This window comes from Halichoerus grypus, chromosome 6 (genome assembly GCF_964656455.1).
Source record: "Halichoerus grypus chromosome 6, mHalGry1.hap1.1, whole genome shotgun sequence".
Taxonomy (NCBI): domain Eukaryota; kingdom Metazoa; phylum Chordata; class Mammalia; order Carnivora; family Phocidae; genus Halichoerus; species Halichoerus grypus.
The window spans coordinates 46,568,841-46,585,700 of record NC_135717.1 but is presented as its reverse complement, the minus strand read 5'-3'; the positions used below and the strand labels follow the sequence as shown (position 1 = coordinate 46,585,700).

General features: G+C 40.9%; 1 protein-coding gene across 3 annotated transcripts in view; it reads left to right on the top strand.

Annotated features, from left to right (window-relative positions):
- Positions 1-16,860, top strand: part of PRKCQ (protein kinase C theta) — a 183,870-nt gene that overhangs the window by 34,183 nt on the left and 132,827 nt on the right. For all 3 annotated transcript variants that reach the window (XM_078075116.1, XM_078075118.1, XM_078075117.1), the window contains exon 2: positions 15,915-16,041. In XM_078075116.1, the coding sequence (XP_077931242.1) occupies positions 15,915-16,041 (127 nt within the window). The remainder of the gene's footprint in view (positions 1-15,914; positions 16,042-16,860) is intronic.

Sequence of the window (16,860 nt, the reverse complement as noted above, 5' to 3'; positions counted from 1 at the left end):
CTAGTTCACCTTCCCTGGCATTACTCCCCACTGCCCTGTCTCCATTCCCACCCCCAGCCAGTCTCTGTTGCCATCCATCCTCTTTTCCCGCTGCACTTCTGCTCTCCGTGCTCGGCATCATCTGCCCAGCTCGTCTCCCCCAACCTCTGCTACCTCCCCAGAGTCCTTCCCCCACACCCTTACTCTCACGACCCTTGGCCATGGAGCCCCTCAGGTGTCCTGGAGCCAGAGAAGGACCTGATCCCATTGCTCAGTAAAAACAAAGAACTTCTGGCTTGGCTGCCCCAGCTACCTTGGGGTATGTTCCTAAAACTCCAAATGGGAGGTTGGGATGCATTTCCTAGTAAGTCTATTGTAAATCCATTGTCAGTGGTTTCAGAGTATCATTTAGTACTTCAGAAAATGTGCACATGTGGCTTCAGCATCATGGGTAACACTTCTATGGGAAAAAAAAAAAATCTATTCTCTGATCTAAACAAGCTACTTATTAATAGACTTGTGGACCACTACTCTTTCCTAAAGTAGGAATCCTTATTGTAAGAACTGGAATAGTCTTGGAATCAAGAGCTATGGCTTCATTGTCTTAGTGCCTCCCCACAACACCCTCTCCATACGATGCTTCCAACCAGGTGGTATTAAATGAAAGAATGACTTGTTAAATTGCCAAATGTTATCAAGGTTAGGGATCTGAATGCGCGCCAGGTGATATCGGGGGCCCACAGAGGCCTTGCCATGGAAACGGACTAGATGCGGAATCAGAGGATGTAGGTCCCGTCACTTATAAGTTCTGTAACCTTGAAGAAAGTCCTGACTTCCGCAGGCATCTGTTTAACCCTTCTCTGTAATGGGAACCATCCATCCTACTTTACATAATTGTTAGGAGTGAAAGATGAGTCAATATATGAAAAGCAGTTTTCCCTTCTTGTTATACAAGATCATTTTTAAAAATCAGAATTGTAAAAAAAAAAAAATCAGAATTGTAAAATCCTCAAAAATAACTACTTAAAATCACCTAAAATCTAGTCCACCCAGTGATGGCATCTTGGTTCATATTTTTTCCCCACTAAGATTTATGCATGTAAATTTATATCTTTTTAAATTTAAATTTATATCTTTTTAAATCTTATATCTTTTATATATATATATGTATATGATACATATACTATGGTTAGTACATCCCTTTTTTAGCTTAACTATATCTTGTAAATATCTTTATTTTAGTGAATAACAATCTACTGGTTGTAAAATATTCCATTGTAGTTATTTTCCATAATATATCCCAACAATATCATATTTTTGGACATTAAGGCTGTTTCCAGTTATGCCATTATTAAGCAATGCCGCAATGGGCATTCTTGTATGTAAACCTTCATGTACTTGCCTTAAAGTCATTTAATACATATTTCCTTCCATAAAGATTGTACATGTCCCTTCTCCAAACCATAATGGCCAGATCTGTTTCCGAATTTATACTTTATAAAGGTAATAAAGTTATACACTGTATATTACAAAATACTCCCAATAAGCCGCATGTTGGGGGGAGGGCATTAACAGTTATGTTTAGTGTAATAAATAGATCATAAATAGCCCATATCAGGTTTTGCTACAAAATTAGCTTGCACCACAGAGTAATTTTTTTTCTATTTTCTCAGCATTTTGGATTTCAGAATTGCAGGGAGGGGATTATGAAGCTGGTTAATTTACATTTCTTTTATTTCTAGTGAAATTGACCTTTTTCATATTTTATTCACCCTTCATAATATTTACTTTGTAAAATGTCTGCTCTCGAACTTCTCCAGTTTTTTTGAATTAGGCAAATAATATTTCATTATTAGGTTTGTCCCTTTTTATTTATGTTTAATAGCTTTTCACATATTTGTCAAATATTTTGCCGCATACTTTACAATTTTGTCTCCCAATTTGTTGTTTTTCTTATACTTTGTTAATGTTTACCACACATACATTTTTAGGTAACATAGTGTAGAAATTTATTCCTTTCTGGGGCTGGTCTGTGGTATCACATTTGAGAAGTCCTCCCTAATTCCAAAGGATATAATTATTAATCTACATATCTAGTACTTCTAGTAGTGTAGAGGTTTTATTTCTACATTAATATCATCAACCTATCTGAATTTTATTTTGATGTTAGCTTTAATATAGGTTTTAGCAAATGGCCACAGCCTCGTTTATGAAGTAATCCTTCCTTTCCCCACTGACTTCAAATACCATCTTTATTGTACACAAAACTTTTGTAAATATTTGGATCTGTTTTAGGACATTCTATTTTATTCTGACAATCTGCCCAACTCTTCTGCTGCCAACCCCACACGATTCTATTATTATATCTTTATTTTTTTATTTTAATATCTATTAGGGCTGGGGAGGAATGAGGGATGAATAGGCTGATCACAGGATTTTTAGGACAGTGAAACTATTCTGTGTGATACTATAATGATGGATACCTGTCATTATACATTTATCCAAATTCAATGAATGCACAACACCGAGAATAAACCCTCAAGTAAACTATGGACTTGGGGTGATGATGGTGTGTCAGTGTAGGTTCATGGATTGTAACTAATATACCATCTGGTGGGGGATGTTCATAGTGAGGGAGACTGTGGGGGGGCAAGGGGTGTGTGGGAAATCTCTATACCTTCTCCTGAATTTTGCTATAAATCTAAAACTGCTCTAAGAAATGAAGTCTGTGAAAAAAAAAAAAAAAAACAACCAAAAACTAGACATTGCTTCTAAAATGGAAGAGCTTACATTCAAGTGCATGGGGGGGGGGGGCGGTGAATATAAAAAGATAAATAGAAAATCCGAGTAGATTGCAATTTAGCAAGTAGTGTGATACAATGGGTACTACAAAACAATGCTTCTCAAACTCTGTGATGAAGAACCAATTTTAAAAAACAAAAGCAATTTCCAGTACCTATTAGCACTAGCAACCTCTTTATTACCTTCATTTTTGAAGAGCTATTTGTAAACTGTCAAGTACTCTATGCATATTACTTGTTATTTGCCAGTAATCTGTAATGGATTCCTTGTTAAAATGAAGATACTTATTCACTCCACCTACCTTCTACTCTGGAGAACAATGAAATTGCAGTTATGAAACGCTGTGATGTCCTTTTAAGAGACTGTTGTCTTATAAGAATAGGCTGAAGTACATTTCAAACGATGGCTCTGATCACAAAATAATCTTAAGAGCTCGCTAAAAATTCACCAAGTAAAGTCAAAGCTTGGCATTTGCAAGAGACATATCTCATAATCAGATGCTTCTTTTTCTTTTTACCATTTTTTTTCTTCAAAGAAGCAAAGTTTTTAATCGCTTCACATTTTGTATGTATAAGATGAATATAGAAAACCCCTTTGGGATGTGCATGATGAGCATCAGCTAGGTTCACTCCCTGATGGAGTGCCTGGCTACTGTGTCTGAGGCTGCTGCAGCTGATCGAAATTCACAAAACCGTCCATGTCACAAATCAATCAGGGCGGGCCAAGGGTCTCACAGCTGGTGGGTTACACAGCCTTTCTGTGTGAGCGTACTAATACTCTGTGCATATACTACTTGAGTATAAATCCAACCATCTGTCCAGATCATATTCCTCATGGAATGATACCCACAACAGTAGAACACAGGCACAGTGGAGAGATAAATGGAGAAGAATCTAGGGGACCTGGGCTCTAGTAGCACTTCTTTCACTAATTAGACAGGTAACTTTGATCTCTTGCCTTAATTTCCTGAGCCTTAATCCCCTCATCTGTTATGAGAGAGGACAGACCACTTGATGACTAAGAGCCCTTTCAGTTTTCAAAAAGAAAATAAAAAAGAACAGATCAACTAACTAATTTGTTCACATTCATTCCTAATTTATTTATCCATTTACTTATTCAAAAGACACTTATTGTGAGCACGTTATATGTCAGTTATTGCTCTACTCATGGTCCCCAAATGGGAGGGCAGTATGGAAAAGAGAGACACATTGCCCCAGGCCTGTGCACGCCCTTCTTTCTGTGGAGCTAGAATTCACTAACTGTGGGGAAGTGATGAGAGACTATGAGGGATGGATAAGAGAAATCCTCTGGGCTTCACCACATTTAATGCATTTAGTTAGAACAGGGTTCCTCAACCTCAACATTGAGTCACACCCTCTCCCTGGATGTTTGTGACAACCAAAGAGGTCTCCAGACTTTGCCAAACGTCCCCTGGAGGCAGATCGCCCTGGTTGAGAACCAGTTATTTAGAACCACCTTAATTCCCAGCACTGTGCTAGATGCTGAGCAAGTCAAAATGAGAAGGACAGGGGCCTGGCCTTGTGGAGTTGATACTCGTGCGCTCTTTCTCGAACTTCAATGTACACCTGCCTAGTAAGTGGAAGGCCTCAGATTGCTGAGCCCTGCCCACAGAGCTTCTAATTCAAGTGGGTCTGGGTGGGGCTGGGACATTTGCGTTTCTAGAGTTCCCCATTGATGCTGATGCTCAGTGAGAACCTCTGAGCTAGTGGGTTCCCATCTTGCTGGCTAGGTGGGTATCCACTGCGATGTGGCCGACAATACGGATGTTCTCTTCTCCTGCAGTACGGCCGGTGTTCCCTGAGAATCAGAGTCATCTGTGGTTTTTAAAATGAGAAGGTGGACCCAAGATGGGCTAGTAAACCTATAATAAATTTGACACATCTCAGGAAGAAAAACCAAGTGGAGGATGTCATAACCTAGAACAATGACAAATGCTGATCAATTTTATAAATGAATTTTGACTTCATTCTGAATGAACAGATCAGTAGGTCAATTAATGGGCTAGTGTAGGAACCTAAATAGTACCTAATTTCAACTTCCATGGATTCTCAGCTCTAATTACAAACATGCCTTTACACCCCACTCATTTCTAAGTTGGGGACATTTCTCTGTGCAACAAGATGTGGGTGACTCACCTAGCCCCACATGCACACAGATCCACCCAAGATCATCTGACCCCACTCTGCCTCTTTCTTGTCCTCCTCCTGGTCCCCATCCCTGGTCCATTCCATCCCCTTCTCAGCGACACGCTTCATGTGATGGGCAGTAACTCAGAGCACCGTTGCCTGTCACGGCTAACACATGGAGGACTCCTTGTATGTTATTCTGTACAAAACTCTTAGTTCATCTGTGGACTGAACATTGCTGTTTCCGTTTGCTGTGGTGATACTACCCAAATACTGTATTTTCTTTGAAAAGCTTCACACCACCCTCAGGAGGAAGTGGGGTGTGGCGTCAGAGTAGCACTGGGAGGGTAGGGGTGCTTTGCTAGCGGTGTACCCAGGAGTGAGAGCCTATGTTGCCATTTCTTGTTTTCTCTGTCTCTAACACAAAGTCCACATTAACTGGCCACATCACTTTATTAACAGGATAAAAGGGGCCAGAAAGTAGAGTCCAGGCTCTCAAAACCTCCTTCTTGTATCCAGCACAGCGCTTTGTATATAGCAGGTAGGCTTAGCGGATGCTTAATGAGCAATGGCAAAAAATTGATGTACATGTTGCTTCTTTCCTTAGCTAGTAGTTCTGGTGTATAATATAGTCCATTGAGCAAGTTACCATCACTGGCAACTAATTTTCATCAGGGAGAATTTCTAAGGATACTCTGGGAAAGTCCTAAGGGATTCCACCAAAGACTGTTACAAGCATTTCCCATAAATTAATTCATGTAATCCCCATGACAACTCTAGGAAGTAGATCTATTATTTTCTCCATGTTACAGATACGGAAACATAGACACAAAGAAATGAGGTCATTTGTCTCAGACTATGTATGCAGTTGTAAAAGCTGGATTTTATTCCTTAGCAGTGTCATTTACACACCTGTGAGCTCATCTGTGTGTCTCCATCCTCTGCGTCTCCTGCCCAGTAAAGGCCAGAGGAAAGTGGACTGTGTGTCCGGGGACTTCAGCTTCACCTTCTCAGTCAAGGTGCTCACTGACCAGAGTGCCCAGGGCCCTGGCTCTGATTGGACACCTCTGGTTGAGGTGGTGTGCTTTTCGTCACTGAATACCTAACTTCCAGGAAGAAGACTCTTACTCTTGTGCATTAGAAAGATTACAAAGTATCCTGTTTACTGGGTTGACAAAAAGGTAGAATCACAGAGAAAATTGTCTCTTTCTCCCCCAGTTTGATTGCAATATAACCGACAATTTAAATTTGGATATACCTAAGGTATACAGCTTGGTGATTTGATGTACTTATACATTGTGAAATATCAGCACTGTCAAGCTAATTAACATATCCACTTCGTAGTTACTTTGTGCTTGCATGTGTGTGTATGTGTGTGTGTGGTGAAGACTGTCTTTTAAGAGTAAATTTTGACACAAGGACAGAGCATAAATTAAATTTGCTTCTTTTACGAGGCAGCATCTTTGGACTCTGTAAGTGATTACCCTAACTGTGGTTAGAGAAGTGTGCCAAAGAGACCAAGTCCCTCCCAACTTTATGTGAAGCGGTCAGCTTTGTTCTAGGCCCTGGCCATGTAAATCCTCACTCATCCCAACCCGCCACCTCTAACAGCATGAATGGCAGAAGCAGGGAGGTGAGATAGTACACACTGGTGACATCCTGGGAGTGTTTTGTTACCCAGTTCAGCAGCGTTGACCTCACTTCCAGATGAGAGCTTATGTTATTCCAGGAAACTTCAACTCCAATTATATTACCCACTTTTTCAAGACTATGGGGTAGAAAGATCATTAAACCACAGGGACTGACAAAGAGAAACATCAGATTAGTACCTAAGGTAATTAAGCAAGTAGGCAGCATGGAGGCTGCTGAGAAAGCCCATGCGGATTGTTGTGATGGTCCTTTCTAATTAGAGGCTGGTAGAGCAGATGGAAACCACTCTGTGGGGAAATCTCCATGCTTTCACTTCCTTCCCGAGCTAACCTTAAAAGGCATTTTCTAACAAGAAATAATGAACTAGTTTGGGTAGAGATGCTTAGCAATCAAGGCTGGAATCCAGGTTCTGCTCTTTAGTAGCTCTGTGACCCTCAGCAAGCTACTTACCCACTCAAGCCTCAAGCTTCTTATCTATGGACTGGAGTTAATTATACCCACTTCATGGACTTGCTGAGAAGACTGAATAATATAAACTATGTAGAGCTCTTTGCATACATTTGAGTTTACATGTGAATTGTAGGGGATCCATAAATAACCCCTCTAGCCTATGCTTGTGTTTGGAGCAAATAGATAGATCAGAAGTCAGAGAGATGGGAAAAAGAAGTCAACTTGAGGCTGGACTGGTGGATATGGCTAAAGTGTTCAAGCAAATAAGTTGGTCTTTATTCAGGGTGTGACAGGCAATGCTGGACAATGGCCGGCCTCCCAGGACTAGGTGGGTGGGCCCTACCCTGCTTATGGCAGAGAAGAATGGAGAAACATGCTGAGAGTCAGCAAATTGCCTCCAAAAGAAAGGAGGGTCTGGGCTTGGCAGGTGCAGTTTGTTCTTCTAAAACTTACCCATCCGATAAATCACTCCTCTTTCTATGGGGAGCAGGGAAGGATTTCTAAATGAGGCAGTATGTGAGTGAGGTCCCCCCAAAATGAGAAGGATTGGGGGATGGCTGTTGTGCATGGGTGGAGAGAACAGAGCATTCCAAACAGAGAGAGAGGTGTACACGGTCACCGAGATGGATGGTCAATATATACCCAGCAAAGAGAGAAGTTGAGATAACATTAAGAGGCGTGCTGTGTGGGGAGGGCAAGTGGGAACCAACATGTGGAGGCTCTGAAATAACAGGTTAAGAAGCCATGATTCAATTCAGCAAGGACTGGGACAGTTTTCTCCAGTATTGGTGTAATTTGATCAGAGCTATGCTTCAGTGGACTATCTGTTCATGTCACACATTAAAATTAATGTCCGAATAGGAACAATGTCATCTGTTTTCTATGTTTCAGTATTAGTTTTGTTTCTACATTGTTTTTGGTGATATTAGTTTTATTTTGCTGGGGCTGGCATAACAATACCACAGACTGGGAGGCTCTCATAGTACGAGAGGCTGGATGTCCAAGATCAAGGTACCCTCAAAGTTGGTTTCTGGTGAGAGCTCTCTTCCCGCATGTTGATGGCAACTTCCCACTGTGTCCTCGCATCATGAAGAGAGAGGAATCTCTGGTGTCTCTTCCTCTTCTTATAAGGACACTCTCCTATCAGATTAGGGTCCCACCCTTACGACCTCATTGAACTTTAGTTACCTCCTTGAAGACCCTAACTCCAAATACAGTCACCTGGGGGCTTAGGGTCTCAGTGTGTGAATTTGTGAGGGACACAGTTCAGTCCCTAACAGTTGGTGGGGGGATGTTTGTTAGTGTTTTCAGTTAGGAGAGCAGTACTAACTTTGTCAACAAATCCACTTTTTACTATATCCAACAGCTGGTTGAATGTTAGGCTTACGTTCTTTGGTCGTTGCAACACATACCATAAGGGTTATTTTAAAATATTATCTTCAGGTCATGCTTATTATTTTAATTCTCTTTTGAGCCCATATTTGTGGGCAAGAGGCTAATATTTAGTCTGATTCTTTTTATTATACTACTTGGTAGAAGTCTTAGCAATAGGGTAAAACACTTTTTGTTCTATCATTCACTATTTACCATCTTTCTTCTCTGCCCATTGCAAGGCAAGTTATTCTTAATTTATAGGTTATTTTCTACAACAGTCAGCTTTACCCAAGAAACCGTTCTATCTGTAAAGAAATGTAAAAGCTACAGATGTTACTTAATTTGCCTACATTTGCCTGATGTTTAATTCCTGAAACTTTGGCTGAGCTGACCCACTTGGATGCCATTGAATGCTTTTTGTCTCTCATTCCCAGGTTGACTGTTGATTCTTTTGTGTTCTCTCTTCTACCTGTTTGAGGTTTTGATATTTCTGTGAGACTCTCTCTGTGTCACTGAGACACCTCTTGCTAAATTATAGCAATACAAATGCTGTCCACACTTTTGTTTTAAATAAAGAAGTATGCTCATTCTCATTTCACTTGCTGCAGAGAAAAAGAAGTCTTCGTATTTTTTTAGCTGATGAGAGCATATAGAAATTCTGTTGATTTCTGTTTCTATGGAACTTCTCTTCCTCAGCTTTTGTTATGTGGTGGCCATCCTTAACATTACTGTGAAAGCATTTGGCTGATTTAAATGGTGGTAGGTGAGTCAGCCTGGGTGAGTAGGTGAGTTAGCACCCAGGGAGTCAAGACCAGAATTCTCAGTTCAGCACTTAACGGTGTATGACCACAAGCATGCTGCTGAACAGTTATACTTGGCCATCTCCCCGTGTCATAGCTACTTGCTAAAGACAAATGAGATCACACTTAAAGGTGAAAACGTTGAGTCATTAGAGTAAAGATTCTCTGCAAATTTAAAGTATGTATGAGGATGAGATTTCACAGCTGAGATCGCAAAAGCACAGAAGATTGGATGGGCATACTGACAGTCCATCATGATAAGTGCTGGCATCAAGATGACTCTATCAGAGGGTAATAAGTGCTCTAGGAGACATACATGTGGGGTTTTATGGGAGCTCAGTGGCAGAGCACAGAGGGAGGCCACATAATTCAGCCCAGATATGCTCCTAAAAGACTATTTCTACTCTCTTCCTGCCCTTTTTTGGTACAAACTAATAAAATCAGTAAAGTCCATTGGAAAATGTATCAGAGTTGCAGTAATAATAATAACAACTAACATTTTTGAGTTTATTCTGTGCCAGTCCCGTTCTAAGCACCTCCATGTATTTGCCCATTCCATCCCCAGAGCCCTTTGAGACAAGTAATGGCACTATTACCACTTTCCAGATGAAAGAACAGGCTTAGGGAGGCTAAATAGTTCCTGCATTTGAGTTCATAATGGCATCAGTTGTTTGTCTGTAATAATGCCTGGGACATTTCCCTTGCAGTGACTTCCTCTACTACTGCCTGCTGCCTAATTGGACCAGAGTATACCCTTGCAGGTAAAAGAAATGCATGAAGATTAAGAGATTATTTCAAAAGCCTTGCTTTTGAAAATTAAGTTCCTTAGAAAAATACATTGAGCATCTACTACATATCAGACAGAGGGATCAACCCTGGAGATGCATGGATTATTAAGGCTTGGTGCCTGCTCTCAGAGCTCACAGCCTTGTTTGGGAAGACCAATAAGAACGAATACAACTAATAAAGTATTATAGGGAAATCTGGCTGTGTGAGTACCAGTACTGGTTCTCCTCCACAACCCCACGAAGCTGACTGAGATGTCCAAAGGAATGTGTTAATAGAGAAAACCCTTTATCACAGCTCGGGTCTAGTAAGTAAGGCACCCATATGCACATACTCTGGAGGAGTTTTGCTAGATACATTGCAGATGAAACCAGAGGGTCTTCTATGGTGTGAGTCAGATCCCTCTTCTGAGTATCTGTGGTACCTCAAGAATTAGGAGAAATCCTGGTGGGGCTCTGCTATGTCCCCCAAATTTAGTGGCTGAGAATAGGAGACAAAGAGAATGTGAGTGACAGGATCTACCCCACTCAGAAATGGGAAATGGCGAGCCATGGCAAATAAATATGGCAGGTGCTGTCTCACAGCCATGCCCTGAAACCTGTGGGGGACCTGGAGGGCTGAGTGGATTCCACCAAGATGTGCTGGAGGAAGGATGATGGAGGCGGAGGGAAGAAAGGCTTCAAAGAGGAGGTAGGGACAGAGCAGGAACTTGAAAGATGAGGAAGTGAGGGTGGGGTGCAGATAGAGGATGGAGTGAAATAGGACGGCGTTCCAGGGAGCAGGAACAGCATTACTAAAAGCCCAGAGCTGTGAAACAGCTTGACACCTTGGAGAAACTGCAGTAGTTCTGCACGGTCCTAAGTAAGATCCTTTGGGCTGCAGCATGCGGATCTGACTAGGAGTGAGAGGTGCCAAGGCTGGGTAGAGTGACAGGTAAGGTGCTGCAGCGCAGAGTCCGGGGAAGGCGAGTGGACCAGGGAGGGGTGCAGGAAGGAACAGAGCAAACGGGCTCAGGCACGAGAGGGGAAAGGCGGCCTCGGAGTGCTGAGCTGAGAGCCATGGGACCAGTCGCGGAGCTGGCAAAATAGGAGGGGCAGATTCGAAAGGCAGGACAGTGAGTTCTGCTTGGACCTGGCAGGTTGACGGTCCTCAGGAGCTGTCCAGGAGAGAATGGAATGTGTGATTTGTGTGATTGTGTAGTTCAGAAGAGAGGTGGATAGAGGGACTGCTGCAGTGTCCAATACAGCCTGGCCAGACAGGCCTATGCACACATTGTCTGTTGTAAAGGGTGAGACCTCCACGAATGGCCAGCAAAGAGGATGTTTATGAAATTTGCATTCCACAGAGACTGGGGGAAGGCATCTCTGATGGATGCTATTCCAGTACATGTGTTATTGTACACAGCAATTCCCCTTTCGAATTCAGCACCCAGGGAAATCCCCTTTCTCCCTTACCATCAAACTCTGAGCACAAGAGGCCAGCCCACAGAAGTCTTTCATGTTAATTTCACCCTTATATGCTTATTACAGATCTTCTAGGCTCTCAATATATGTATACATACACATCCTGTACATACATGCAGGTGTGTGTGTGTGTGTGTGTGTGTGTGTGTGTTCAGCAGGATTGTGGAAATTTCCACTCACAACAGCATTATATCAAAGTGTATGATTCAAGTTGTCCTTGCCAGTGTTGGGTAAGAGCATTTCAAAAATATTTGCTAATTGCATGGGTAAAAAATAGTATTGTTTTGTATTTTTTATGCTCAGTATTTTAACTCATTATTACAGTTTAAGTCGAGTTGAGTATTAATGGATCCCCAAACAAAATGCATTATCAAATTCTAATATTATTTTTTCTCAGCTATTTGCTCCAAAATGCAAAAGTTTTCAAAAGAGCTTAAATAGCAGAGTAAAAGCTATTTATTTTTCTTAAGGTTCTGACATTTTCCCTTTGGTAAATTGAAGCTACTCTTGATTACTTTAGATTTTAATTTAATATTTTATTATATGAATTTCCAGTTTCCTAATGTGTATTCTTTCATCTGTACCTAATGTGTATTTTTTTAAAGATTTTTATTTATTTTTTGACAGAGAGTGAGGGAACACAAGCAGGGGGAGTGGGAGAGGGAGAAGTAAACTTCCCACTGAGCAGGGAGCCCGATGCGGGACTCGATCCCAGGACCCTGGGATCATGGCCTGAGCCGAAGGCAGACGCTTTAATGACTGAGCCACCCAGGTGCCCCCAATGTGCGCTTTATCTATATGACCTCTGAATTTATTCCATGCCTTGAAATGCCAATAACATATCTTAAAATTTTGGTCTTTAAATGATCATATGACAAAATTGGTGGTTATTCTTGCTGTATAATTCTCTGAATTTAAATCTAGATTTCTGTGATCACTACCACAATCAGGCTATTGTACAGCTTCATCTTCTCTCCAAAATTTGTTCATGCTATATCTTTATAATACCCTGTCCCTCGTCCAAACCACTGCTAACCACTGTTTCCTCCAAAGAGTTTTGTCTTTCAAGAATGTTATAAAATGCAATTATAAAGTATCTTGTTTTATTTTATTTTTTTTAAGATTTTATTTATCTTTTTTTAAAGATTTTATTTATTTATTTGACAGAGAGATAGAGAGAGTACAAGTAGGCAGAGAGGCAGGCAGAGGGAGAGGGAGAAGCAGGCTCTCCTCTGAGCAGGAAGCCTGACGTGGGGCTCGATCCCAGGACCCTGGGATCATAACCTGAGCCGAAGGCAGACGCTTAACCAACTGAGCCACCCAGGCGCCCCGTGTTTTATTTTTTTTTAAAGAATTATTTATGAGAGAGAAAAAGAGTGCAGGAAGGGGAGGGGTAGAGGGAGCAGGAGAGAGTCTCAAGCAGACTCCCCAGTGAGCGCAAAGCCCCATGTAGGGCTCAACTCCATGACCCTGAGATCGCGACCTGAGTCAAAATCAAGAGTCAGACACTTAACTGACTGAGCCACTCAGATGCCCCATATCTTGTTTTATTTTATATTTCTTAAATTGCTCACAAGGCTGAACATTTTCCCGTATACAATTCCCTGGTTACAATCATGTTTTTTTTCTTAATATTTGGTGTAGTTCGTGTCATTGCCACTTAATTACTTGGGTCATAGGCAGTTTTTGTTTTGTTTGCTTTTACAAATTTGTATACACTTATTATGTAAGAATGATGCTTAGTTATTGTCCATTGTACTTACCATAGATATTTTCCCTGTGAAGTCTTTATCTTTAGGTTTTATTATTTTCTTTAAATGTGTAAGACTTACAAATAGTAATAGCACCTGATCTAGTAATATTGAATACTCTAGTGATCTAGTCTGACCTAAATTTAAAAAAAAAAAAATTGTAAAAAGGTGCTTATCACAGCATTATTTCTATTGTGCAAAATCTGGAAACAGTCTAAACATGTAACTATAAGATTTTAGTAAAGCAGATCATGGAGCTGCCCCTCATTAGGATATTGTGCAAGAATTAAAAGGATGCTTACAAAGATGACGTACTAACTTGGACAATTTTTGTGGTAAAATGTTAAATTAAAAAGCCAAATATAATCCCATAAGCACAGTATGAGCATAGCATGTAGAACAAAACCACAAAACCTGTTAATTAAAAAAGACTAAAGAAAATACATCAAAATAGTAATAATGATTTGCTTTTGCTGGTGGAACTATGAGGAGACTTTTTACCAATTTGTGTATTTTCTTTATTTTGCATAATGATCACATTGCTATTAATTTTAGGAGGGGGAAAAGTTTTGAGTAGCTCAGGATTGAAATGCTTCCTTTTGCATTAAAAACACACCCCTGAGTGAACAACATGTTAGGTTCAGCACACAGATGCCAATTCTGTCTTCTAGATATCAGAATGTCAGATCACATCACAGTGACTAGACCTTTAAAAAGAGAGGCAATGGCTTGGCCATTGAACAGGTGCATGCATTGGGTAAACTGCCAAAATGCTCATGCGTGAGGGGCTATGGCAAGCGAATCTAGACTGCTAGGGGGGTAGGAAGTCAGCTGATGTCTAAGCAAGGCATGCTGGAGGAGAGAGGCTTCCACTACGACTCTCCCATACAGTACCAGAACCCCTGGTCACCCTAGACGTTTCGCTCCGCTCCCCAGATAGGTTTTCCCAAGTGCATGTTGTGCTGCTGCTAATTCTGGACCCAGCCTGGAAATAGCAGAGTGACACAGCCATCACTAAAGGTCACCGTGGTTGTAACTCGGGCTTTATGAGTCAATGATCCCTCCAGATTCAAATCCGAATTAATTACTCACCTTTACTCGTGCTGAGGAAATCTTCAGAGTGTCCACACATAGTAAACACTCTCATAAATGAGGATAGTTCTTGGCGTTATTTCCTGATTAGTGCAGAAATAGAGGCTTGTCCAGAAGACCTAGGTGACCCAGGGAAGGGGGGTTCTCAAGGAAGTTTTTTCCGGAGAGCTCTTAGTCATTAGCTCGGCTCTTGTCCAAGAATCCTAAATTTGGAGGGCCAAGGGGGCCCCTAAAGACACATCTAGAAGTCATCTAGCAACTGTTTCAACAGTGTGATTTATACGGAATGTGTTTCAGAGGCTAAGAACACCTGACAAATATGGTGGTTCTACAACCATCTCCTTTAATTAAACCTGCTACACTGTGGGAAATTGAGACTTGCTTAGAATTCATGAAGTTAATAACAGTTGTCAAGAGCCCCTAAGCTGTCTCTGTAGGTTCAAAAAATACCCAAAGACCACCAGCATTTCAGAGAACTAGCGGTCTTTAATGGCTCTGCCAGATTCGGGATTATGGGCCCCAGATTTCCAGTTATGCCGTTGATGCTCACATGTGGGCTCCTATTCTTCTGAGGAGTTGTCTTTCTTTATACAAAGGTTGAAAGACAGCTCATCCTTTATTCTTCTTATCTTTGGCTTACTTAAGAGAGTGAGGGGAAATTAAGGAGGAGAAAACAATTCAAGAAGAGAGAAGAAGCAAAGAAGTAACTTTTTCATTGAATACCAGAGGATAGTTTCAGATTAATGGGACCTCATGGAAAAGTAGGTTAAAAAAAAAAAGCAGGGATTGGGGGGGTGGGGTGGTTAGTTGAGATTAGTGGCCAGGCAAGGACAAGGAAGGACTGGCAGATGCAAAATCAGACTAGAATCCTAGAATTGGTTAGCCAACATTATGATGGTTTTCACCTATCTCTCTAGGTACGTGTAATTATTGGTAATTTGGCTTTTGTGAAGTACTTTGTTTATCCTTAGATGATAAAGCATGATTTTATGGTGGGCAATGATTTAGGGTTTTTTTAAGTGGTTTATAATGTTCGAAGGCTTATTACATATAAAGGTATATGTATGTGCATATATACATACATATATGCACGTGTACATGACTCTGAAGAAAGTAGACCCTTCTGAAATGTCTGAAGTAAACAGAGTTCAGCTGCTAAATGCCCAGAGCCAACTGCGTCACACACAAATAGCCTGTATAAGAATTTTGTGGTGTCATATTTAACTGTTGTGACTAAAATAGACTCACCCTTTCTAAACTCATTTTCTTGTTATTGTGTATTGTTTCTTGGGTACCTACTTGAATAATAGAAGAAATAAAATGTTGGAAATTTTTTGCCTCTCTCTGCAATTATTAAATGTAACTCCATTAAATTAAGAGTGGAATTATAGTTCTAATGATGAGGTCAAACAATGCAGACGTCCAGAAAGCCTCTTTCCTTGGCAAGTCAGTCTGTGGTTTGGGGTGATGTCCTTTGCAGAGGGGAAGTAAAAGCATTTGTTCAAATGGATAGTTGAACCATTTGAGCTTCTGGGCTGCTGGTGATAAAGCACTGGATAAGTGGGAATGGGACACCAAAAATAATTTATTTTATAGCATTTGTCTTTTGTCATTTTGCAGGGAGCAACCATGTCACCATTTCTTCGAATTGGTTTGTCCAACTTCGACTGTGGGTCCTGCCAGTCATGTCAGGGAGAGACGGTTAACCCTTACTGTGCTGTGCTTGTCAAAGAATACGTTGAATCGGGTAAGCTTGAGTGGGTATTCGAGGTGGAGGGGGCGGGGAGGAAGGTCCTGCTGTGAACTATGAGGCAAGTCCTTCCAGGAACTTCAGGCATCTGATTCAACCTAATTTTACACTAGAGGCAATTGATGCCCAGCCAAGCCAAGTACTTCCTCAAGGGCGTAGGAGCTAGTGACAGACTCTGAAGGAGACCCAGATCTCCTACCTCATGTTCCATTTCCCTGTGCCATTTTTCCACATAAGCAAAAGGAACAAAGGAAAGGAGAAATGGGTTGAGGACATGATGTGAGGAGTTAATGGGGCCAATAAAATCTACTGGTAAGCTCAAGTAGAACATGGGACCCATATTGCTAATGCTGGTTGTTTCCAATGATTACAGATAGATTAAGTCTTCATAATCTTACAATTAACCCTAAAGACGGCTTATTTCTTCTTTGGGCTAAGCTCAGATGAATGTTAAAAGAATATGTAATTAGCCATTAGAATCCAAATTTCAGAAAACTTATATATTTACAAAACCCTGGATGAGTGAAAAAATTGTCGTGTTTTGTCAAATGTAAATATTTCTAGGCAGTTCATGGTGAGGGGGAAAGTGTGACAGATCCCAAGATTCCTTTTGTGGGTTTAGATCATTCAATTAAAATAATCCTATTCTGCCTGGAATCTCTCCATGGAAGTTTACATCCCATTTTCCCAGTTTTACTACTTTTCTCTAGTTCCCTCCATACCTTTCTTGTTTCAGTAGACACATTGTAGAGACGAGATTAACACCGATGCAGGTTGTAATAACTATAGGAGCCATTCCACTTGACTTACACAGAA